At 42.1% G+C, this 27,909-nt stretch overlaps 1 protein-coding gene across 1 annotated transcript; it reads left to right on the forward strand.

The window, feature by feature from the left end:
- Window positions 1-150: 150 nt before the first annotated feature.
- gap43 (growth associated protein 43) lies at window positions 151-22,742 on the forward strand. Its single transcript, XM_072690820.1, has 3 exons — window positions 151-605; window positions 16,486-17,089; window positions 21,749-22,742. The coding sequence occupies exons 1-3, from the start codon at window positions 576-578 to the stop codon at window positions 21,826-21,828; spliced, it is 714 nt and encodes a 237-aa protein (XP_072546921.1). The 5' UTR covers window positions 151-575; the 3' UTR covers window positions 21,829-22,742.
- Window positions 22,743-27,909: the final 5,167 nt, after the last annotated feature.

Below are 27,909 nucleotides of genomic sequence, written 5' to 3' on the forward strand. Positions count from 1 at the left end.
CATTCATAGCCTACGAAACGGCAGGGAAGGGTGGGGTTAGAGCCTTAAAGAAGCTTGTGGAAGAGGCAGAAAGAAGAAGAGGAGGAGGAGGAGGAGGAGGGGGGTGGGCTACAATGGGTGGGTTCATGAGCGTGCGAGGGAGGTAGAGAGGAGAGAGAGAGAGAGAGAGAGAGAGAGATAGGAGGGGTTTATAGGGCGGCTTTAGTAGTCATTGTTAGGCGGCGTGTCTCACAGCGGACTACCGGCGGAGTGTGTGTGTGTGTGTGTGTGGAAGAGAGAGAGAGAGAGAGGAGAGAGAGAGAGGAGAGAGGAGAGAGAGAGAGGGCGAGAGAGGAAGAGAGAGAGAGAGAAAGAGAGAGAGAGAGTGCACTCGCGTGTGTGTGGGCCAAGTGGAATGAGTAAAAGCATCAGACGCCTCAGCTGTTGATACAGCCGGGTGTGTGAGTGAGTGTGTGAGCGAGAGAGAGAGAGAGAGAGAGAGAGAGGTGCAAAGGAAAAGAGGAAGAGGCAAAGAAGGCGGAAAAAGGAGGAAAAGGAAAAGAAAAAAAAAAAAGGAAAGAAGGGATAGTCCAAGGATGCTGTGCTGCATAAGAAGAACGAAGCCGGTAAATATTCCCAAATATTCCCAGAGTCTCTCGCTGTCTTTCTGTCTTCCTCTTTTTTTCCTAGATAGCCTCGATTTGTGACCTGGGGGTGCAAGACTGGGTGGCTCAGGACTACTCCGGGTCACCCGGCCAGCCTTCAGGTGGTGGTATTGGTGGTGCTGGTGGTAGTGGTGGTGGAGGGATGGGGTTGAGGGGGGGGTGGGGGGGAGCAGGAGCCTCCTGACACGCCTTGCTAATGTAATTAAGCTGCTGACAGTACAGGGAGCCTGGAGCAGCTTCCAGCACTTTTCAGCATGGTGGCATGTCTGAAGGCGTCCGGAAAAACCAAAAAAAGCCGGAGCAGGGAATCGGGCGTGCACCTGCCTGAGAGGAGAGCCAGCGTCGTTCCAGGTGCCATTGTGGTGGCTCCTTTACGGCGTCTGCACGTGTGATGTTTATGTCTTTGTATAGGCGGTGGCGAAGCGTGCACTATTCTACTGTGCAGGTTTGCTTTCAAAGGCAATGCAAGTGCATGCATTTGCCAAATGCATGCACTTGGGTTGCAAGTTTGTGCAAGAGTGCGCGCGAGAGAGAGTGAGAAGGGAAAAAAAAAAAAAAGGGTGGGGTGCACCCAGTCTGGCTGCACCCAAGTGGCAGTTGCACGGAGCGTGCACATGCATTGGCGATTTAAAAGGGTGCCAATAAGAACCTCGTGAGCAAAAACTAGGGATTTCTGCAAGGCTGCAAGACTACTTTTTTTTTTTTTTTTTCGTGCATGTAAGTGAGTGAGGGTGGGTCGGTCCAGAGGGGTTTTTGCGTCTTGTTTCGTCTCGCGCCGTCTTTTATTTGCATGCATAATCAAGCGCGAGTGTCCCTCCTCTCTTTTTCTTGCTTTTGCACAACCGTGCAAAAAAACGGAGGTGCGCGAGGCTGCTTCTTTCGTCCCGCTGCGCTGCGATGCGATGCCACGCCACACCAACACCCCAAGCACGCGCGTGCACACACGCACACGCACGCACACGCACACGCACGCTCTCTCTCTCTCGCTAGCTCGCACCCGATGCATGCATGCAGGCAGGCAGGCAGGCACGCAGTCTCGCGCGAAACCGGCGTGACGATCGACGCGCCGGAAAAGTAGAGCAACGGTGAGGTCACGAGGTGCAGGTGGCAAAAGAGGGGGGGGGGGGTGAGGAAGAGGAGGAGGAGGAGGAGGAGGGAGGAAGGGGTGGGGAGGGGGGGGGTCTTTTGTTCTCGGAGAGATGAAGCCGGCTGCTCAGCGCGAGAGGCGAGGCAAGGCGAGGCGAGGCGAGGCGCGCGCTGGGCTGCACGTGACGTGAGCGTCCGGCAAAATCCAGGCGTGGAGCTGCGCGAGAGGGAAAAAAGGGAGCGCGCGATAAAGAGAGAGAGAGAGAGGGGGAAAAAAGGGCGTGGCACGAGCTCAGGAGGATTCACCGCAGAGAGAGAGAGAGAGAGTGAGGGCGAGAGAGGTAGAGATAGAGCGCGAGACCCATGCAGCCCTGATCTGCTGAACATCTGAAGGTTCTCTCAGGGTTCTTCATGCCTGTCCTGAGAGATGGGTGGGTGGGGTGGTGGTGGTGGTGGTGATGGTGGGGGTGCTAATGATTCTTTCCGCCTCTCTTCCGCTTTCTGTCTTCCCCCTCGACCAGAAATTCCCAAAGGAATCGGGTGGAGGTGGGGGAGGTGTGGACCACCACCACCACCCGTAATGAGACAAGCCTTGCCGATCAATCCCAGTGAAAGAGGAATGGCCACTGGTTACCGCTGGGCTACTGCTGTAACCGCCGGGCCGCTGCTAGGCGGGGCTGTGGCTAGCAAGTATGGCTGGGTATCTTCAGAAAGCAGGGCCATGGCTAGTTAGCCATCTACATGTGGGTCCATGCCCAGCTGCTCATAAGGACCCGGGCCTATGATGGCTAGGTGTCGTTGGAAGGCAGGGCTATGGCTAGCTAATCATCTTAAGGTGGGTCTAAGTTAGCAAATCAGCAAGAGATGGAGGTGGTGGGGGTATGGCTAATTATTGTCAAGGAAGGGCTACTGCTAGAAATTGTACCTCAGTTAGCTTAGAAGGTGGGGGGCTATGGCCATCTCGTCACCAGAAGGCAGGATGTTTGGCTAGTTAGCCATTGAAAGGTCCATAGCAGGACTGTGACTAGCTAATTATCACAAGGTGGGTCTATGGCTAGCTCATCTTCATAAGGCGAGGCCATGGCTAGCTGTCACAAGGTGTGGCCATGACCGCTTGAGTCCAAGGCTAGACTGTGGCTAGCTAATCTTCATAGAGTGGACCCTTGCCGGAAGCTGGGATAGCGGCTAATTACTACCAGAAGGCGGGGCTATGGCCACTAGCCCATTCCAGCTTGGAAGGTGGGACTACTGTTAGCCAGCCTGAGCTCAGCTAGCCCAGGAGGTGAAGTCCACTAGTCCAGGCCGTCGCTGGCCACTCCCAGGTCAGAGGTGGGGCTCCTATGAGCTAAACCTGGTCCACTGCCCAGTCCTCAGAGGCTTGCGGGGTGGCTCGGGAGGCGTGGTTTGTCCGAGTACGGGCGGGGAAGGAGATTAAGGCAGGATTTAAGGCCGGATCTCCCACCGGGGTGTGGCCGCGGGCCCTATTACACCAGGACGGGGCCATAAAACACACATGCGGCTTATTGGACACGGGCCATAAAACCCGCGGCTACGACTTCACGCATGGAAAGGCGGCGAGGCGACAGCAGACACCTACACAGGCACCTGCAGTGTCCCAGATTCACACACTGACTGCATGAGCTGCCGCCTTTTTCAGACCGCGGGAGTAGGTGTGGACGTGGGGAAACAGCTAATCGGCTGCATCGGTCCACCTAAGCCGGCTCGTACTCGGCGGTCAGTTTGTGCTTGCTGGGGGGGGCTGGAGATTCGGCTCACTGGGCGTCTCTATGAGTCATCCTTTGGACCACCGGTTGATCGAGGCCTTGGTGGGGAGGGGAATCACGCTGATGTTGAGAGCAGTTTATTTGATGGCGCTTTATTCGTCATAATCTGTAGCGAGAAGGACCGTGGCTGGTGTTTTAATGAATTATTAATGAATTATTAATTAGGATACTCCAAATGTGTCATTAATATGTGATATTTTAATGAACCAAATCCTACATTTTTCATGTGCTTCATTTTTCCCTCCTGTTCTCGTTCAGACATGGCTAAGTATCATCAGATGGTAGAACTATGGCTAACTAGTCAAAAGAAGGCATGGCTATGACTAGCTAATCATCACAAGGTGGGATCATGGCTACCTGTCATAAGGTGTTGCCATGGCTATTAAAGGCAGGGCTTTGGCTAGTTAATCATTTTAAGGCAGGGCTATGGCTAGTTAATCACCAATAGGCGAGACTATGGCTAGTTACTCATCAATAGGCGAGGCTAATCATCAATAGGCGAGGCTAATCATCAATAGGCGGGGCTAATCATCTATAGGCGGGGCTATGGCTAACTAATCATCAATAGGCGAGGCTAATCATCAATAGGCGGGGCTATGGCTAACTAATCATCAATAGGCAAGGCTAATCATCTATAGGCAGGGCTATGGCTAACTAATCATCAATAGGCAAGGCTAATCATCAATAGGCATGGCCATGGCTAGCTAATCATCACAAGGTGGGATCATGGCTACCTGTCATAAGGTGTTGCCATGGCTATTAAAGGCAGGGCTTTGGCTAGCTAATCATCACAAGGTGGGATCATGGTTACCTGTCATAAGGTGTTGCCATGGCTATTAAAGGCAGGGCTTTGGCTAGCTAATCATTTTAAGGCGAGGCTATGGCTAGTTACTCATCAATAGGCGAGGCTAATCATCAATAGGCGGGGCTATGGCTAACTAATCATCAATAGGCGAGGCTAATCATCAATAGGCGGGGCTATGGCTAACTAATCATCAATAGGCAAGACTAATCATCAATAGGCAAGGCTAATCATCAATAGGCCAGGCTAATCATCAGTAGGCAAGACTAATCATCAATAGGCGAGGCTATAGCTAGCCAATCATCAATAGGCCAGGCTAATCCTCAATAGGCGGTGCCATGGCTAGCTAATCATCCCAACGAGAAACCATTGCTACGTTTCTTCAGAAGGCAGGCATGTGGCTAACTAATGATCATAAAGTAGACCCATGCCTAGCTAATCATCAGGGCAGGGCTGTGGCTAGCTAGTCATCAGAAACCAGGATAATGGCTATTGCTAGAAAGGAGGCGGAGCTACTATTAGCTAGTCAGCAGGAGGTGTGGCTGCACTTGTGAAGTAGCGCTTCTGTCAATGAGCCACAAGCCCCAAGTGATTCATATATAAGGAGGGCGTGCTTGTGTTAGCGCTGGCGCTAACTGCGACCTCTGAGGGTTAATGCCGTTACTGTGCCACTGAAGGAGCTGCTGATACAGTCAAGGCCGTGACTGAGTGCTCGCGTGGAGGAGGGGCAAATATATTCAGCGTTAACCTTAAAGTCCTGCCCCCACTTTAAACACCTCCGCCGCGGCCGCCTCGCAAACGTCCGGTTGAGTTATGGCCGCGCGCCGATGAAGTCGCTCCGAACGATGTGTTATCTGTCAATCATTTTGATTGGACACGCTTCTCTCTAACAGGCCTGGACTGATCGGAGCCGGACAGTCGCTCTGTCAGTCTTCATACACTGCTGCCTGTCTCGGCCCATTGATTTGAGGCCGGCGCCTCCATTAGGGCAAATTGTGCCTCGATTCAAAAGCGCTCCAGTGTTCCACTGCTACTCGGATTGACCTTTCCATGCTCCGCCTCCTCAGTGTATATTACAAATTCCTACATTTAGAGCGTTATTAATATATATTCACCCTAATGAAAGACTGTAGCTCCGCCTCCTCAGTGTATATCACAATACCTATATTTAGAGCGTTATTAATATATATTCACTCTAATGAGAGACTGTAGCTCCGCCTCCTCAGTGTATATCACAATACCTATATTTAGAGCGTTATTAATATTCACCCTAATGAGAGACTGTAGCTCCGCCTCCTCAGTGTATATCACAATACCTACATTTAGAGCGTTATTAATATTCACCCTAATGAGAGACTGTAGCTCCTCCTCCTCAGTGTATATCACAATACCTATATTTAGAGCGTTATTAATATTCACCCTAATAAGAGACTGTAGCTCCGCCTCCTCAGTGTATATCACAATACCTACATTTAGAGCGTTATTAATATATATTCACTCTAATGAGAGACTGTAGCTCCGCCTCCTCAGTGTATATCACAATACCTACATTTAGAGCGTTATTAATATTCACCCTAATAAGAGACTGTAGCTCCGCCTCCTCAGTGTATATCACAATACCTACATTTAGAGCGTTATTAATATATATTCACCCTAATGAGAGACTGTAGCTCCGCCTCCTCAGTGTATATCACAATACCTACATTTAGAGCGTTATTAATATTCACCCTAATGAGAGACTGTAGCTCCGCCTCCTCAGTGTATATTACAAATACCTACATTTAGAGCGTTATTAATATATATTCACCCTAATGAAAGACTGTTGCTCCGCCTCCTCAGTGTATATCACAATACCTACATTTAGAGCGTTATTAATATTCACTCTAATGAGAGACTGTAGCTCCGCCTCCTCAGTGTATATTACAAATACCTACATTTAGAGCGTTATTAATATATATTCACCCTAATGAGAGACTGTAGCTCCGCCTCCTCAGTGTATATCACAATACCTACATTTAGAGCGTTATTAATATATATTCACTCTAATGAGAGACTGTAGCTCCGCCTCCTCAGTGTATATCACAATACCTATATTTAGAGCATTATTAATATTCACCCTAATGAGACTGTAGCTCCGCCTCCTCAGTGTATATCACAATACCTACATTTAGAGCGTTATTAATATATATTCACTCTAATGAGAGACTGTAGCTCCGCCTCCTCAGTGTATATCACAATACCTACATTTAGAGCGTTATTAATATATATTCACTCTAATGAGAGACTGTAGCTCCGCCTCCTCAGTGTATATCACAATACCTACATTTAGAGCGTTATTAATATATATTCACTCTAATGAGAGACTGTAGCTCCGCCTCCTCAGTGTATATCACAGTACCTACATTTAGAGCGTTATTAATATTCACCCTAATGAGAGACTGTAGCTCCGCCTCCTCAGTGTATATCACAATACCTACATTTAGAGCGTTATTAATATATATTCACCCTAATGAGAGACTGTAGCTCCGCCTCCTCAGTGTATATCACAATACCTACATTTAGAGCGTTATTAATATATATTCACTCTAATGAGAGACTGTAGCTCCGCCTCCTCAGTGTATATCACAGTACCTACATTTAGAGCGTTATTAATATTCACCCTAATGAGAGACTGTAGCTCCGCCTCCTCAGTGTATATCACAATACCTACATTTAGAGCGTTATTAATATATATTCACCCTAATGAGAGACTGTAGCTCCGCCTCCTCAGTGTATATCACAATACCTACATTTAGAGCGTTACGCTCTTCTGACAGGGGCAACAAGGTCACTTCCAGAAACCTCCTCAGGTCGACCAGTTCACTGTCATGTCAGACTGGCTGCAGGCGAAGGCCGTCAGAGCGCTAGGCAGGAAACCTGCCCCAGAATTGCAGGTTCGGAGCCCTGGAATGGTTCCAGGTTTGTTTTTAGCAGCACAGAGAGGATGGATGTAGGCCTAGATAGCCACAAATACGGCAGATAGACAGGAGCCAATGAGAACAGGTCACTTTCTAGCATGCATATGACCACTGGACAGCGGCTGTGTTGTTGAAAAATGACCTGACCTCACTAATGGTGATGATTTCATGCCTGAGGTTCAGGAGGCGTGTGTTACTCATCCTTTCAGACTGAATTACAAAGCCAGGGGTGGGCTAGCAGCTTAGCATGCTATTTAATGCCACGCCTTAATCGGAAAATGTGACCAAATCTCGAGGGAAAATTCAAACGAATGAAATATTGGCAGCCCTCTCAGCCGTCTGCTCTCGCGCCGCTCATTTCTCGCATCATCCCGCTTCCTTTTTACCTCAGTTTGATCCTTTTTCTTTAATCCGCCGCGGAACAAAGGCTCTAATAGCATTTACCTCAGAGACGGTGGGTCCGCTGGCGTAATGCACGGGTGATGTCATGGTCTCGGGCTGATCGGGGACTATGATGATGATGATGATGATGAGCGTGACTCATGAGAAATGAGTCATTCCGCAACGGCAGCTACGAGACCTCACCTGTTACCGGACGGCCGCAGCGCTAGCAGGCGTCTATGTAGCGTTAGCCATCTGCCTGAGCAACAGGTGTCATTAAAAGGGGGGATTACTCCTATTAGCCGCTTGCCGCACGCAATCTAATCACGTTACGCTGTTACCTGATCCAATTATGATCAATTTTACCTCAGCGTACCTGGCTCTGTGTGGGAAAGCAGCCCCAAGTCGGCACTGAGGGACTTAGCCAGTCGGTTAGCGCTGCCGTCAAGGTCTGCCCTGAAGACGAAGATGAAGATGTCAGTGAGCTCTAATGGCTGAAATGTTTACCACACCCGGGAGAGTATGAAAATGTGACTGGATCTAATAGCCGCTGGGATGACTCTATTGATTAGCCATTGATCTACGATAGCTTGTAGCCCTGAGAGGAGCCGTAACTACCATATAATCAGAAACAGACTTAAAGGAATAAGTCTGTCTGACGTGTCCGTATTATACAATCAGTTCCCAAAGACCTTTATTTTGATACGCTTCCTTGTACTTAGAAAAGAAAAGGAAAATAAATGTATATATAAAAATTCACAATAGTAAAAACACAAGTATATGTATATGTACATAATAAAAATACAGTATATACACACACATTAACTTATACTATACTATACACACTATATACACAAAATACACACACTATAGATACAATATACACACACTATAAACCCACCACACATACACTATATATACACAATACACCCACTATATATACACAAAATACACACACTATATATACACAAAATACTTTCACTATATATACACAATACACACACTATATACACTATACACACTATATATACACAAAATACACCCACTATATATACACAAAATACACACACTATACATACACAATACACACACTATACATACACTATATACACACTATAAACCCACCACACATACACTGTATATACACAATACACACACTATATATACACAAAATACACACTATATATACACAAAATACACACACTATAGATACAATATACACACACTATACATACACTATATATACACACTATAAACCCACCACACATACACTATATATACACAATACACCCACTATATATACACAATACATCCACTATATATACACAAAATACATACACTATATATACACAAAATACACACACTATATATACACAATACACACACTATATGTACACAAAATACTTTCACTATATATACACAATACACACACTATACACTATACACACTATATATACACACACTACACATACACTATATATACACACACAATACAAACAGTATATATACACAACACACACACACTATATATACACACTGTACACCCACTATACATACACAATACACACACTATACATACATATATATACACACTATACTATATAATATACACTATACACTACAAACACTATACATTCACTATATACATGCACTATACACACTACATACTCTTTACACTCACTATATATGCACAATTCATACACTATACATACTGTATATACACCGTACATACACTATATCCACCGTACTCACTCTATACATACATTATGATACTGTTTAAAATGTACAGGTTTAATATATAATCTGACTTTATTTATTTAATTATATAAAATGACTATTTACATGTAGACACTGGATAAGATCAAACAGATCTTGACTCTAAAATTCATATAAATGCAATACTGGCTTTTCCCAGTTATTATTAATGTTCAGTGGAAAACGTTTATCCCAAGTTGTTTAGGAGCTTTTCTATTGGTCCATTCGTTAAGATGAAGTTGTGACACCACACACATTATGTGAAAAAAGTTAAAAATGGCAAAAATGGATTTACAAAGTCCCCTCGTGACAGTGACAGTGATATAAATATATCATAATATAATATAACAATATTTTTCCTTGCTTCAGCATCTGCCCATTGACTTGTGTTATAACCGCATTACCCGAGCAGCACTTTCCGTTATTGCCGGGGTACAAGGACCAGGCCCTGTGTTTTTCACCACTGCGATAGAGATGTTTGGGCTCGGGATCAGATCAGAAAACCGCCGGAGTGTTCCTTTAACGGGGAGAGCGCCTCTATTATCTTCCCATTGCTTTCATGAACTGCCGATGTTCAGTCACCTTATACGGCTCCTGCAGCCCATTACTGGTAAGAATCCAATAACCGGGAGGGCAACACGAGAATCTGGCCTCATTTCAGGACCTGAGTCTGCATTCTGCGAGTGAACTGTTCGAGTGTAACTCGGAGTGTGTGTTTGTGTGTGTGTGTGTGTGTGTGTGTGTGTGTGTGTGTGTGTGTGAGCGATGCTCTCCTTTCTGAAGACGAAGCTGGGACCCAGTGGGGCCTAGTCAGAGTCGGTTATGTATGGATACGTAAAATGGGTCATAGAGGTCATAACTACAGTTATATAAAAGCCTTATTTGCATATCGGTTCACAAATCCAGTTTGTGAGAATGACTGGATTTTTTGCACCTTTGGTTTGCGCTCCCAGATGGATAACAGTCCGCCAGGCCTCTCATTAATTCACCATTAATTAGTGACTTTATGTGAGGCTCATCAGACTATGGTACTACACAGTACAAAAGAATGAATCATTTCAAATAAGCACATATATATATATATATTTATACATACATTATATTTATATTTGTATATATTTAGTATAGTATTATTTTCCATATATACATTAAATATATAGCAGGTATATAAAATATATAATTCATAATGAATTTGTGACTTTATATGATGCTCATTGTAGATGATAGTAGTATACTGTAGTGTATGGATAATTTCACATAAGCATATATATGTATATACATACATACATATAGTATAGTATTTCTTCCCATATATACATAAAATATATAGCATATACCACTTTATATGTAGCACACTATATGATGCTTGTTAGTATATCATTAGTATATTATAGTTAAATTTTTTTATTATTATTTTTATTTATTTATATGAATTTCTTCCCATATATGTACATGAAATATATATCAGATATATAAAATATGCAAAACCCTGCTTATTTGAAATCCTCCAGCCTTTCATTTACATAATACATATTTTCAATAATTCATAATTAATTAGTGACTTTATATGATGCTCATTGTAGACTAAATACACACACACATATATATATATATATATATATATATTTGTATATATACTTTATATATCTTTATATGCTTAATATAGTATATAGTAGTTTTTTTATTTGTGGGTAAGCACAGTTTTTACCCCATATATATATAAATTGAATATATATATAATTTTCATAAAATATGTGAAACCCTGCTTATTTGAAATCATCCATGCTTTCATATACATGATATATACTTCAGATTTTTTATTTTATTCAATCATTTAATCATTTCCCCTCACCAGAAGCTCTCTCACTGTAATTTATTCTAATTTTATTCAGATTCACCTCATTATTTCCGCACAGCATCCATACGCCTAATTTCGTTCTTCAGTGTGTGTGCTTGGATAATCTCCTTATTTGTATTTCTTTGCTATGGTTTGATTAACATTTCATTTCCACAGGAAAAAAACAAACAAAAAAAAAACGTATTGTTGTTCAAGTCATTTGTGTTTCCATTTACATTATTGCTTGAGTTGCGTTTGTTGTTTATTTTGTTGTTCATTTTATTATTTTTTTCATTAGAGGCATGTGAGTAGTAAAATAACAACGGTATCGTGCGGGAATTTGGCCGAGGAATCCGAGCGCTAACAGGTAAACAAATACACCACTCACCTCTCTCACCTTTCTGCTCCACCACTCCATGAAATATCGGTCAACTCCGGTCATTTTCTCACAAAAACACTTTGATCACTTCTTAGGACGTAGCTTCCACGTGGAGTGTGTATTGTTTCAAAGCAGGTTAGCGTGCTAATGCTGCTACGTTTCTGTATGTGAGCATGGTAATGGCAAAAAAAAAAAAAGATTAGCCACATGGACTATAGATCTATAGCACCAATAATGAGACATGGTGGTTGTTTTTAATAAGATGTGGCCACAAGATAATATATTTTTTATATTAAGTTTCTAGTGGCCATAAAATAATATATTGAGGCCTCGAGATATTATGTAATATCTTGTGGTCTCAACATATTACCTTGTGGCTTCAACATTTTCTCAATATATTATTGTGTGGACTCAATATATTATCTTGTGGCCTCAACATATTCTTTGGGGTCTCAATATATTTACTTGTGACCTCAAATATATTATTTTGTGGCCTCGATAAATTCTTTGGGGTCTCGATATATTATTTTGTGGCTTCAACATACATTGTGGACTTAAATATATTATCTAGTGGCCTCAATATATTATCTAGTGCCCTCGATATATTATCTAGTGCCCTCAATATATTATCTTGTGGCCTTAATATATTCTTTGGGGTCTCAATATACTATCTTGTGGCCTCAATATATTATCTTGTGGCCTCGATATATTCTTTCGGGTCCCAATATATTAGCTTGTGGCCATAATTTTGTAATTTTGTGGCCTCAGTATATGATTATGTGTCATAAATGAAGATTCTATTGGCCACAAAATAATCTTTTGAGGCCACAAAGTAATCTCACGACCTGAGGGGGAGGGGGAGATCTGGCCACTTGTCTTTCCGGTGACAATATGCGAGCATCAAGATGGTTAGCATTGGCGTGCTATGCAAGTGTTAGCATGGGTATTGTTAGCACACGCCTGACTTGTGCTACGCTGTCACAGCAGCATAATTGCACTGAATTGCGTAGCCCTTACTGTAGAGAATTAGTGCTACTCCTGAACCCCCGAACCCTCTGAACCTGCTGCCCCAGTCGTTTATCCTAACGCACGCCTCTTCAGGCTGTAAAGCTCGTTTTATCGGGCCTGGCCTCTGTCCAGCAGTGGACGGCCCGGCTGAGTTATGGAGTTTTAGAATGAACAGCCCGCCGTCTGCCGTCTGTTTCGGACCACGGTCCCCGGAAGCACTGCCAGAAGCACGGTGGGCAAGCAGGCTATATATCAGGAAGCCCAGTTAGCCATTGCTACTTTTGAGCCGCGGGTCTCGAACGTCCGGCGTTCGTGTAAGAGTTCCGCTGCCGCCGTTTGGCCTCTCTGTTGTTCCTGGCACCGGCGAGCGAGGACAGAAGGAGAGGTTGTATGTGTGAACGCTAGAAGCTGGGGGGACTGTCCATTAGCATCGGGCTCCAAGAACCTCCTCAGTCAGCAGAACCTGGATCTTCAGATTAGCGAAGTTTCGTTAGCGGCCCTTTTAGGTTAACTAGCGGTTCAGAACATATGATCTAGAGCTCTTGGTGCTCCTCTGGTGCAGCTGTGGCAGTGTCGCTCCTAAAGTTGTTTACTCCGAGAGAACGATTGCAGATAAAAGCCCATGTGTGGAGGTGATGGACCGCGGGCGGCTTTCGATGCCAGTGATCGATAAATTCTTGGAAAGCGTGGGCGCGGAGCCATGCAGGAGCATACGGGGAGGGCAGAGTTCCTGGCCACTGGCCCCACAACCTCACAGCTCGTTCAGGAGCTACAATTGAGGTGGCTTGTTAAGCACCGAGCCAAGGCCTCATTGGCCCAGTCATCCATGAGGAACCAGCAAGCTAATAGAGAAATCAGACAGCGGGCCATGTCTGAATCTGAGGCCTGTTCACTAGATCCAAGTGCACTAATCCAAGTTCAAATCCCTATTCACTACAGTACACAATCAAGACTGTGCCCTATGCACTATATAGTGCATTATTTTTAAGTGTCTTGTTCACTTTAGATATAGTGCACTATCCCTATTCACTAGTATGCCATATTCACTGTCTAGGGTGTCATAATAGGCTATGTCTGGATCTGTGTCCTGTTCACTATGTAGTGCACTAATTTGTCCACGATTATCCTTATTATCTGTCCCATAGTGCTAGAGAGTTATATAGTGTTGGAGAAATTGTGACCCTGTGAGTTATTCACTATGTAGTGCACTATCCTTAATCACTATATACTGTGCTCTCCTTATTCACTACTGTGCACTCCTTATTCACTACACTATGCATTACTTTGTGACACTGTGAGTTATTCACTAAATAGGATACTATCCTTATTCACTAAATAGGACACTATTCTTATTCACTATATAGTGCACTACTTTGTGATGCATCAGTTATTTTCAGTATATAGTATGCTATCCTTATTCACTATATAGTGCACTACTTTGTGATGCGTCAGTTATTTTCAGTATATAGTATGCTATCCTTATTCACTATATAGTGCACTACTTTGTGATGTCTTTAGGTATTCACTATATAGGACACTATCCTTATTCACTATATAGTGCACAACTTTGTGATGCTTTGAGCTCTTCACTAAATAGGACACTATCCTTATTCACTATATAGTGCACTACTTTGTGAAGCTGTGAGTTATTCACTATATAGTATACTTTTCTTATTCACTATATAGGACACTATCCTTATTCACTATATAGGGCACTACTTTGTGACACCGTAAGTTATTCACTATATAGTATACTATCCTTGTTCACTATATAGGGCACTACTTTGGACTATACCCAAAACTGCCTCATTCGCTATACAGTGCACTCACTGGTCACTAGTGCCACTCAACACCCCGCTTGTATCCCTCCACCGTCCGGTATGAAGACATTCTGTGAGGGAACTATTTAAGGGATTAAACTCTTCAGGCGCCTGGTTCCAATTCAATCAATTCAGAGTCATTAGCAGTCATGCTGGCGTTAGTGAGCTGTAGACTCGAACTCTAAGCTGCTTCATTAATTAAGGATCACATTTTAAAGCTTTCCAACCTCATGACATGCTAAATATTGCTAGCGTGGACCGTGCCGCAGAGCCGCGGAGCTGCTGCATGGGCCGCTAATCATGTAGCTAACAGCTGCAGCTTTCCTGCCTGCTTAAAGTCTGTCAGACAAACATGGCTTCCCGCAGAGCGAGCAGCTCCGCCACAGTGTTTACAACGCAGTGTGGTGTCTTTGCTGGAGCTGCTGGATGATTACAGTGCTTTGGAGAAGCAGCGGCGTTTTGGCTACGGCTACAGAGACACCGCTGTGCTGCTTCAGCAGTCACGACCACCGCGTTCCAGACGCTCCCCTGCTGAAGACTAGACCCCGAACTCTTCCTCACTCACTATATAGTGCACGAAACTCTTCCTCACTCACTATATAGTGCACAAAACTCTTCCTCACTCACTATATAGTGCACTAAACTCTTCCTCATACACGATATGGTGCACTAAACTCTTCCTCATTCTCTATATAGTGCACGAAACTCTTCCTCACTCACTATATAGTGCACTAAACTCTTCCTCATACACAATATAGTGCACGAAACTGTTCCTCACTCACTATATAGTGCACTAGACTCTTCCTCATACACGATATGGTGCACTAAACTCTTCCTCATTCTCTATATAGTGCACGAAACTCTTCCTCACTCACTATATAGTGCACTAAACTCTTCCTCATACACAATATAGTGCACGAAACTGTTCCTCACTCACTATATAGTGCACTAGACTCTTCCTCATACACTATGTAGTGCACTAAACGGTTCCTTACTCACTATATAGTACACTAAACTGTTCCTCATTCTCTATATAGTGCACTACTTTAGACTATATCCAGACGACCTTATTCACTAAGTAGTGCACTAAACTGTTCCTCATTCACTTTATAGTACACTATTTCAGACTATTTTCAAAACTGCCTCATTCGCTAAATAGTGCACTAAACTGTTCCTCATTCACCAAATAGTGCACTAAACGGTTCCTTATTCTCTATATAGTGCACTAAACTGTTTCTCATTCACTACATAGTGCACTAAACTGTTCCTTACTCACTATATAGTTCACTAAACTGTTCCTCATTCACTAAATAGTGCACTAAACGGTTCCTCATACACTACATAGTGCACTACACTGTTCCTCATTCTCTATATAGTGCACAAAACTTCCTCACTCACTATATAGTGCACTAAACTCTTCCTCACTCACTATATAGTGCACTAAACTGCTCCTCACTATATAGTGCACTAAACTCTTCCTCATACACGATATGGTGCATTAAACTGTTCCTCATTCTCTATATAATGCACAAAACTGTTCCTCACTCACTATATAGTACACTAAACTGTTCCTCATTCACTACATAGTGCACTAAACTGTTCCTCATTCACTAAATAGTGCACTAAACGGTTCCTCATACACTACATAGTGCACTACACTGTTCCTCATTCACTACATAGTGCACTAAACTGTTCCTCATTCACTAAATAGTGCGCTAAACGGTTCCTCATACACTATATAGTACACTACACTGTTCCTCATACACTACATAGTGCACTACACTGTTCCTCATTCACTATATAGTGCGCTACTTTGGACTACACCCACAACTTCCTCACAGTTGTAGTTAATTGGATATAGTCCAAAGTTCCTCAAGAAACGTACACTACCAGGATGGTTGAGAACACTCTAGAACAGGGTACAGAGGAAGGGAGAACCTTCAGACCAGGTGCGCTCAGGCCTTCAGACCAGTTTGTCGGAGAACGTTGAGTCAGTGTGCTCTGACCATAACCCTGGTTCTTTGTCCCTCAGGTGGAGAAGAATGAAGAGGCGGACCAGGAGATCAAGCAAGATGGCACCAAACCAGAAGACAAAGCCCACAAGGCGGCCACCAAGATCCAGGCCAGCTTCCGGGGACACATAATCCGGAAAAAAATGAAGGACGACGACAAGGAGGAGGACAGTCCAGCCGTCCCCGAGGAGTCGGCGGAAGCTGCCGAGGCAGCCGCGGAGGCGCCCAAGGAAGGGGAGGGCGAGGAGGAGAAGAAGAAGGAGGAAGCCGCCTCTCCTGCCGCGGAGAAGCCAGCTGAGGAGGCCGGCGAGGAGAAGGCCAAAAGCCCCGTGGCTGAGCCACCCGCCAACTCTCCAGCCGCGGCCGACGAAGCCAAGGCCGAAGCCCCGGCGGCCACCTCCCCCTCAGAAGCGCCTGCCAAGCAGGAGGCCAAAGAGGAGGCCAAGGAAGCGGAGAAACCCGGAGAAGCACCCGCCGCCGCTGAGGCCGCTGAGGCCGACGAGAATGTAAATGCTGACAAGAAGGAGGAAGAGGAGAAGGCGGAAGCCAAACAAGCCGACGTGCCTGCCGATGCTAGCGAGACAGCTGATTGTGAGGAAGCAAACCAAACACAAGACAAACAAGGTGCGTCAGGAAAGACAGCAGGACAATAAACGATAAAAAAGTTATATATATTTAATTAAAAATATAAGTAATTATTAGTTATTTGGTCTGCATGTAAAACTTAGCGTGTTGATATATATATATATACACACACAACACGCCAAGTTTAATACATATTTTATATATATATATATATTATTATAAAAAAATATATATATATATATATATATATATATATATATATATATATATATATTTATTAGTTATTTGGTCTGCATGTATGTATGTATATATATTTTATATTTATTTACATAATTTAAATATATATAATACTATATATAATGTAGACCAAATAACTAATAAAAATTATATATATATATATATATATATATATATATATATATATATATATATTTATTAGTTATTTGGTCTGCATGTATGTATGTATATATATTTTATATTTATTTACATAATTTAAATATATATAATACTATATATAATGTAGACCAAATAACTAATAAAAATTATATATATATATATATATATATATATATATATATATATATATATATATTTATAATAATATATATATAAAATATGTATAAAACTTGCCGTGTTGTGTGTGTGTATATATATATAAAAATCTAAATCTAAATATATATTTTTAAAAAAATCTAAATATATATATATATATATATATATATGTATAAAACTTGGCGTGTTGTGTGTGTATATATATATATAAATCTAAATCTAAATATATATTTAAAAAAAAATCTAAATATATATATATATATATATATATATATATGTATAAAACTTGGCGTGTTGTGTGTGTATATATATATATAAATCTAAATCTAAATATATATTTAAAAAAAAATCTAAATATATATATATATATATATATATGTATAAAACTTGGCGTGTTGTGTGTGTATATATATATAAAAATCTAAATCTAAATATATATTTAAAAAAAAATCTAAATATATATATATATATATATATATATATATATGTATAAAACTTGGCGTGTTGTGTGTGTATATATATATAAAAATCTAAATCTAAATATATATTTAAAAAAAAATCTAAATATATATATATATATATATATATAATATGTATAAAACTTGCCGTGTTGTGTGTGTATATATATATATATATCAACATGCTAAGTTTTACATGCAGACCAAATAATCATTACATTTATTATTATATTATAGCAATACTACATTTGTCTACATTTGTTTTGGTTAGTTAACTTAGTACTTTAGCATTGTTGCTAGTTTGGTCCGTTGTGTTGCTAACTTGCACAGTTGGTGTAGCTAATGTGGTCAGGGAATGTAGTTTGGTCAGCGTAGCTATTTGGTCAGTTGTGTTGCTAACTTGGACAGTTAGCGTAGCTAATTTGGTCAGTTGTGTTGCTAACTTGGTCAGTTGTGTTGCTAACTTGGACAGTTAGCATAGCTAATTTGGTCAGTTAGTGTAGCTAATTTGGTCAGTTAGAGTAGTTTGGTCAGCATAGTTATTTTGGTCAGTTGTGTTGCTAACTTGGACAGTTAGCGCAGCTAATTTGGTCAGTTAGTGTAGCTGATTTGGTCAGTTAGAGTAGTTTGGTCAGCATAGTTATTTTGGTCAGTTGTGTTGCTAACTTGGACAGTTAGCGCAGCTAATTTAGTCAGTTGTGTTGCTAACTTGGACAGTTAGCGTAGCTAATTTGGTCAGTTAGTGTAGTTTGATTAGTTAGTGTAGTTTGATCAGTTAGTGTAGTTTGGTCAGCATAGCTAATTTGGTCAGTTGTGTTGCTAACTTGGACAGTTAGCGTAGCTAATTTGGTCAGTTAGTGTAGTTTGATCAGTTAGTGTAGTTTGATCAGTTAGTGTAGTTTGGTCAGCATAGCTAATTTGGTCAGTTGTGTTGCTAACTTGGACAGTTAGCGTAGCGTAGCTTGGTGTGCGTAGCTAATCTGGTCAGTTAGTGTAATTTGATCAGCGTAGCTAATTTGGTCAGTTGAATGAAACTTCAACACGTCAGTGGCTTCAGGCCGTTAAAAAGTGTGAAAGGAAGGGGAGGAAGACTTCATTAGCGCTTTCTAATTGCGAGAGAGGACAGCAGCATCAAAAACCTTCATCAGCCGAAACCGAATCGCTAGCGCAGAGGAACGCTGTTAATGGCCGTCGCCTTTGAGGTGGGAAAGAAGGAAGAAGCTTCTTCAGCCTTGATACGGCCGAGCTGGAGGGCTAGAGCTGCGTTTCAGCTCGGCGGTAATTAGCCCGAGGCTTCAGGAACGGTTGTTGTAGCGCATGGATGATTCCTGAAGGGAGAAGAGGATGAGCTTGGGTCTAACTGAATTAGCCGATCGATTTCTTCCCTCTAGATCTTATAGTTCCTGCTTTAAGTGCGCGGCGGTTTGGTCAGAGATCTATACTGATGCGGGCTCCCCGATTCAATCTAAAGTGCACGCCTTGACCACAATCAGGCTTTATAGATGTTCTCTCAGATTCTGCAACAACACTTAGCAACCATGAAGGACAGCGTTTACCGTCGCTTCATTGACCAATCGCCTGACATACGACCCCCCGCCATTAGTGAAATCGCAGCCAAGAAACTTCGACCACTCAGACCTCACGTGAAGTGGACTGGTCATTGAGGCTGTTAGTGATAAACGAGTGCTTGAAGACAAGTCTGGCCTGGTCATACCGGTTGTCCAGCTAGCTTGGTCAGGTTCATTATGCTAGTAGATGAATTAGGGGCGTCGAGAGTTAAACAGCTCGACCATGCTTGACCAGCCTGACCATCATCATCATCATCATCACTAAGCTGGATGAACAACGTGACCAGTTGGCTACGCTGGTCACCAAGCCAGGCGATCAGCAGTGACCATGCCTGACCAAAATAAAATCTACCAGTATAGGGTATATACGTTTTCGCCTTGGTGACCAGCTCTTAAGCCAGCTTGACCATCAAAGACCAGCTTAGAGCATTATTGCTAATTTGCTAATTTAGCTTCATTGCTATTTTGGTTCATTAGCCTCTCTGATAATCTTGTCACTTAGCATAGTTGCTAATTTGACCACTTCAGATTATCACTAATGTTTTTTTTGTTGGTCTATTTTGGCAAGAGTTTTTTGCTAATTTGGTCGTTAAACGTTATTAATAAATATTATTAATAAAATTTGACTAGCTTTCACTGATGCCAAGGTAATGTTATAGCCAGTTAGGCCAGTTAGCGCGTTTGCTATACAACATGTTTAGTTAACGTTATTGCTAACTTGTTCGCCAAGCTTTATTTTTTATATTATATTATTTGTGAGCTAAATATCGGTATTTGTTCGGTAAATATCGAATATCGAATTTGGTCATTTAGCATTGTAGCCATTAGCTTAGACAGTCATTATTGCTAATTTAGCCAGTTAGCAACTTTTTCGATTTGCTAAATTGACGTTGCTGCTAATTTGCTCACTCACCTGCAATGCTCACCTGTTAGCATTGGTAGCACGGTCAGTTACTCTTAGCGGAGTTACGACCACGCCCCAAACTTGCGTCCATCCTTTCGTCCATCACCGACCACACCAACGAGTCCAGCTCCTCGCGCAGACCACAGGGAAGCCGTCCTGGACTTCGCTAGCAAACTGCTAATTTAGTCTTGAGCTTAGCATTACGGCTAACGTGGTCAGTCAGACTTATCGGTAATTTGCTTAGCATTGCATCTAACATGGTCAGTCAGACTTATCGGTAATTTGCTTAGCATTGCGACTAACGTGGTCAGTCAGACTTATCGGTAATTTGCTTAGCATTGCGGCTAACGTGATCAGTCAGACTTATCGGTAATTTGCTTAGCATTGCGGCTAACGTGGTCAGTCAGACTTATCGGTAATTTCCTTAGCATTGCAACTAACGTGGTCAGTTAGACTTATCAGTAATTTGCTTAGCATTGCGTCTAACGTGGTCAGTCAGACTTATCTGTAATTTGCTTAGCATTGCGTCTAACGTGGTCAGTCAGACTTATTGATAATTTGCTTAGCATTGCGGCTAACATGGTCAGTCAGACTTATCGGTAATTTGCTTAGCATTGCGTCTAACGTGGTCAGTCAGACTTATACGTAATTTGCTTAGCATTGCGTCTAACGTGGTCAGTCAGACTTATTGATAATTTGCTTAGCATTGCGACTAACGTGGTCAGTCAGACTTATACGTAATTTCCTTAGCTTGCGGCTAACGTGGTCAGTCAGACTTATCGGTAATTTGCTTAGCATTGCGACTAACGTGGTCAGTCAGACTTATCTGTAATTTGCTTAGCATTGCGTCTAACGTGGTCAGTCAGACTTATTGATAATTTGCTTAGCATTGCGTCTAACGTGGTCAGTCAGACTTATCGGTAATTTGCTTAGCATTGCGGCTAACGTGGTCAGTCAGACTTATCGGTAATTTGCTTAGCTTGTGGCTAACATGGTCAGTCAGACTTATCGGTAATTTGCTTAGCATTGCGGCTAACGTGGTCAGTCAGACTTATCGGTAATTTGCTCAGGCAGCGTTAATCGCTAACGTGGTCTGTTAGCATCAGTGCTAATATGGTTAGCTTGCTTGATTGCTAACGTGCCTCCAGTTTGTTCGTCAGGTGGCTCGTAAGCGCGTCGTAACCTAACCTTGTCCCGTCTTTTTCGGGGTCCGCAGATGCTGCAGACGACTCCGGAGCGGCGGACGGCGCTGTTTCGGAAGCGGGCAAGGAAGAGGAGAAGGACGAGAACGCTTAAGACGACGGAGACAGAGTTGTAAAATGGTAACAAATAATTAGGAAAGGTTGCTCTTTGACCTCTGATTGTGAGACGGTCAGTTTTTATTTGTTTGTCCTATTTTCTCGTGTGGCAATGATTTTTCTTACATCTTCGGGGTGGTGGGAGGGGAGGGCGGGCCGGGGTTGGGGGGGAGTTTCCATATGCAACTTGCGGCTCAAGCTAGCAGTGAAGTGATCTGGTGCTGCTTCAACACGCGAGAGTCCGAACCCCGTACTTTCATCAACTTCACCAAAGGACAGACGACACACTTTCTTACTCCCAGCCGACCTGTTTGACCCTGGTTTGCATTTATTCAGAGTTATTCTCTCTCTCTCACACACACACACACATATAAACACACAAACACACACACACACACATAGAGACAAACACACACCTTTTCCATTGACCATAGTAGTAGTGCACTGCTATTTACCGGGGAGGCGTATTATTCCCTCCCAGTGTTTCTATGTTGATGCATTGTTTTGGCCAGCATTTCATGGATAGCTTGAACCCATCCGACTCCTTGCATGGGAATTCCTCCTGAGAGGGGAACCTTCTCGCAGTCACGGTAACCAAAACGTGTGGCTTCTTTTTTCGATGTCCTTGGTGTTGTTATGACAGTTTGATATCAAATTGGAGATTTATTCCTGCGCTGATGTTAAAAATGAAAAGAGAAAAAGTCAAAACCAACAACTTAGAATAATAATAATAAGAAGAAGAGTTAAACAAAAAAAGAAAAGAAAAAAGAAATAAAGAGTGAAACTCAGCCTCTTTCCTATGTTCACGTGAGTGCAATGTCGAGTTTGAATCTAAAAAGGAGTTCAATTGTGGAAAAAAAAAGTTTCAGTGTCTGTTTTCGAAATAAAGAAATGTGCCAATTATCATCACAACACGTGTACTCGTGTGTGTGTGTGTGGGGGTGTGTGTGTTGTCAGGGATGTGTGTGAAGTGTGTTAATTTTCAGCGTGATCAAGAATAAAAAATTATGTTAGTGGGGTAAAATAGTTAGGTTGGGTATAATGTATAAGTGTATATAATGATAATTATAATGTTAATTATTATGACCATTATATACCATTATACATTATACCCAAACTATTTTACTTACAGTGTAAATGTGTGTCAGTAATACATAGACCAAGGTTATACAAACGTTTGCAGAAGACTACATACATACACACACACAAACGCACACACATATATGTGTACAGCACATCAAATATATATATATATATATTACCATTATATACCTTTATACTGTAGAATGTAAATGTGTGTCAGTAATACATGGACCAAGGTTGACCAAGGTTACCCAAACTTTTGCATACGACTACATATATATATATTACCATTATATACCATTATACATTATACCCAAACTATTTCACGTACAGTGTAAATGTGTGTCAGTAATACATAGACCAAGGTTGACCAAGGTTACCCAAACTTTTGCATAAGACTACATACACACACACACACACACACACATATATATATATATATATATATATATATATATATATATACACACATATACATATACCATTATATTACCATTATATACCTTTATACTGTAGAATGTAAATGTGTCAGTAATACATGGACCAAGGTTGACCAAGGTTACCCAAACTTTTGCATAAGACTACATATATATATATTATCATATATTATCATACACACACACACACATATATATATATACTGAAGGCTCATCGACGCGATCCATGGAGGCCCCGCCTCCTAACTTACAGGACTCAAAGGATCTGCTGCTAATGTGAGTCTTGGTGCCAAAGGACACCTTTAGACCTTCAGAGGTCTATATATACCAAACCGGTCAAAAGTTTGGACACACCTGGTCAAATGTGTGCTGACGATCGTCTTAAATACGTCTGATCTGACACTGGGGACCAACGGTCTTGTGGAGTCTGTACCTCGAATGGTCAGAGTTGTTGTGGCGAGGCGACCTTCTCAATATTAGGTAAGTGGTACTAATGTTATGGCTGAACAGTGTATGCACACACACACACATATATACACACATGGTTGAATGCGTGCTGACTATCGTCCTAAATACGTCTGATCCTGGCAAAACATATATATAGGTCATTTTAAAAACATCTGACTTTTGACCCTGGGGATACAGGGGTAGTTAGGCTGTCGTGGCTGGAGGGTTTCATGTAGGCCTGTATGACCCAATCATCTCCTTTCAGGTCAGCTTACCACTTAGGCCTACTTGAACCCTCCCCAGGGTCAAAAGTCAGATGTTTTTAAGATGATGACTGCGACACATTGAAGCAGGTGTGTCCAAACTTTTGACACACCTATATATATATATATATATATATGTATATATATATATATATATATATATATATATATATATATATATGTATATATATATATATATATATATATATATATATATATATATTTTGCCCTTCTGATGCTTCAAATCACTGCCATCCAAACCCCCCCAGAAAAGCAAGGCTCCCTGCTAAGAACATTGGCCGCTTGTATAATTGCACGCCGATGGCAGCACGGTTTCTTTGCCTCTGCTGCCATCAAGAGGTAGCTCTCAGAATTGCTGCTCACAGCGTAGAAAATTGTTTATTCGGCAGAGCTTGGGTGTAACTCTGATAAGCACCCAAAAGCCCAAACCTGAGTGTGGTGAGGGGTACAAAGCCCTCCCAGAAAAGGTGAAGCTCCAGCCAATACCTTTCGGATGAGTTGGGGCGCCAGATCATCCAACCTAATCATGCAACACCAGTACCTGACCTCAGTGATGTTCTAATGAGGCTGCATGCAATGAAATTCTCCTCACAGCAATGTGCAAAGCCTTTGTCGAACCTCCTGTTAATACCCATGATTTCACAGAAGACGCTGGAGGACCTGAACTTCACCAAAGTCTGGACTAAGCAGGTAGGGTCTGCAGGTTTTGAAGGGTTTGTACAATTTTAATAATCATACATTTGTATAGAGAACCATGATCGATATGAAAAAGACAGAAACTGGGTCCAATAAGAGGGCAATCTCAAATCTACCCACTACCTCCAAGATCCTTCTGAAAGTTTAAACATCCATTAGAATCACATACATTAAGTATATTGAGGAGTTGGGCCATGTTAAATGACTACACAATTGAACAACACTACTGAAAGAGCCTCTTGACCTCTAGCTTGGCATCATCTGACACCATGAATCACAAACACTCCACCAGACGGGTTCATTAGGGCCAGAAGAATGCCGCTCTTTAGGTTAAAGTCCTGCCTGTGTGATTGCTATTCGCTAATTCATGAATGTAGCAATAAAACTTGTGGTGTACCACAAGGCTCTGTTCTAGGACCCCACTTGCTTTCATTATATTCGCTTTTGGCAACCAAGCCAAATGATGTACACCAAGGTTTTGATTGTGAAAGCCCTTGGTGGTGAGGAGTCTCTCTGACTATTATGGGCTGGTTTTATTATTCTTGGCAACCTTGGCAACAAGTGTCAGAAGGTGTGGAAGAGGATGCTGATCCAACATGCTGGTTTATTGTTACCAAGTGTCATCATGGTTAATATTCAGAAATATATTTGTTTTATTTATTTGTACAAAAATCCTAAAAACTTTAATTAATTAATCATTTCAGAGCCGGAGAACCAAGGGTTCTTGACTCGATTAAAAAATAGTTCTTTCCAGTTCTTTTTTCATCATAATTCTCCATGAGAAAAAACACTTATACATGGTTCTTTATTGACCTTTTCGATTAAAAAAATACTTCATAGCACCAAAAAGGGTCCAAGAACCCCTTTTTCAGAACCATTTAGAACCCCTTTTCTCTTATTTTACCAATTGTCTCCCCATTTTGAATCGCCAATTACCCAACCTATACATATGCTACCTCTATCACATGCAATGCTCCTGACACTGGGAGGGTGAAGACCGAAACATGCCTCCTCCGACACGTGCACAGCCAGCCAGCACCTTATTTTCCGACCTGCCACCGATGCAACGTCACCTGGCAGCCAACCCGTTCGGAGGAAAGCGTCGCATACCTTGCCAGTAGACGCCAAAACCAGCCAGCATTAGTGCCGAGGCTAACTGTGCTCTGTCCGGTCGCCGACTGCCGATGGCGGCTAGCAGCATGACCGGAATTTTCATGGTTCGTTCCACGACGACCTTCCCTTTGCTCTGTATTTTACAATAACAGTAATAACAGTCTTCATAGTGGTTTACCTTGTTTCATCTTCAGCTAACATTCAATCAAACACAGCACGTCAAATTCAAATGACTTTATTTCATTTTCCGAACATTTCATGGGTACTTTACAGTACGTACGATTTTTAGAAATTGATTGCAGTAATCTTAGAGTAAACCAAAGCCATTATAAAATGTTCATTGCATTGAAATGAGGGTGCGGAAACTTCTTGGAATTTACTACTGACATGAGAAGTCCGATGGACGACGTTCCCATTTCCAGGAGCGCTCAACAGCCGAATAAGGTTCACGGACACGGATGGAAAAAGAACGGAAAGTCCTCCTGAAGCCTCCTTGGCTCACAAGAAATTAGGAATCGATCAAATGAGCGACAGGAAAATGGAAAGCTATACATGAAGCAACTCTGGTTAGCTGGGCGTCCTGGCTTGAAACACACACAGCCATGGGCAGGAGCTTTTACAGCTTGTGTGAGTGTCTTAACGTACAATCAAACAAAACACACCCACACATGTACGCAGGTTTACATATTGGCATTCACCAGGGATTCGGCTACGATACGCCCCGCGGTCACATTTTAGAGCAGGAGGATCTGATTGCTACTCCAGACCGAGCGACAGTGGTTCCGACGAAACCTGGGCCTCTTGTAGGGATATTAGTCTAAAGGGGAACGCTAGCCCTTCGTGTTCTGACCAGCTTAGCACATAGCCTAGCCTACTCTAAAGTGTGACGGTCCAAGAAGTGGTCCATTCTCATCACACACACACAAAGCAGGAGGTGAGTAGGAGGGTGTAACAAGGCATCAGGACACTGGTGGAGAATGCGGGCAGGCTGACGGCATGGTCAGTCGACCCAAGAGGCTTTGGGTGTGGGTGGGACCAAAGCCAGGCAAGGCTGCGCTAAACGGCTGGCCTACTGGACGCCGTCCGTGACCGAATACGCATGTTAAAAGCATATACTCGCGTTGAAACATGATACCAAACATAAATCCAGATCAAAGGAGAGAAAAAGGTCTTGAACTTTTCTGAACTTGTGTTTTGTGTTTTGGCAATAAGCATATAGGTATTCCCATTTCAATGCTAACATCTCCATAATGGAGGTTATTACATTCTATATAAAAAAAGGACAACAGGAAGGGGCCGACGATCTATCGGTTGTCCAACAGGTCATAATAGTGTTAAATTATCGATATTAAAAATCTTTAGTTTTGTACCCTATTTTTATTATATTTTTTTTAACACTTACAGGGCACCCCCGGAGGCGCCAATGATAGATAGCTACAAGTTAATCCTCAACAAATTCACTAGCCTATTAAGAAACATGGACGTAATATATTATTATCATTATCATTATTATTATTATTATTTTTAATATATATATATATATATTTAAGGACAATGGATTCAAGTAGATATATACAACATTAATCGAAATGGATGAATAAACGGATAAAATAACAACAACAAACAAGCAAACAAACAAAAACAATCCGCTTTCTGAGATTTCCGTCCAAACAAATACACGGGAAAGAGGAGGAAAATAGAGAAAATGAATTCATTAAAAAATAATAAAATAAAATAAAAAACATCAAGCAAAGCATTCATTGGTGTCATACATTTCAGTCTAAAAGTCACACACAGATTTAGCCGTATGGTACATAGTCCACGAATGGCGGATGACGACTGGGAGCGGATGGGAGTAGAGTTTTTCACAGTTAAAAGTTAGTGACCAAGAAACCAAGCCCGCCTTGCTTAGAACACCTGTTAATCTGGTGCAGGTATTACAGTCGGGAACGTTTGTTAAAAGTGAAGTGACAAAGACAGCCAACTGTTTCGTTTCCACTTGTGGATAAAAACACAACA

This window comes from Salminus brasiliensis, chromosome 11 (genome assembly GCF_030463535.1).
Source record: "Salminus brasiliensis chromosome 11, fSalBra1.hap2, whole genome shotgun sequence".
In the NCBI taxonomy this organism is placed as follows: domain Eukaryota; kingdom Metazoa; phylum Chordata; class Actinopteri; order Characiformes; family Bryconidae; genus Salminus; species Salminus brasiliensis.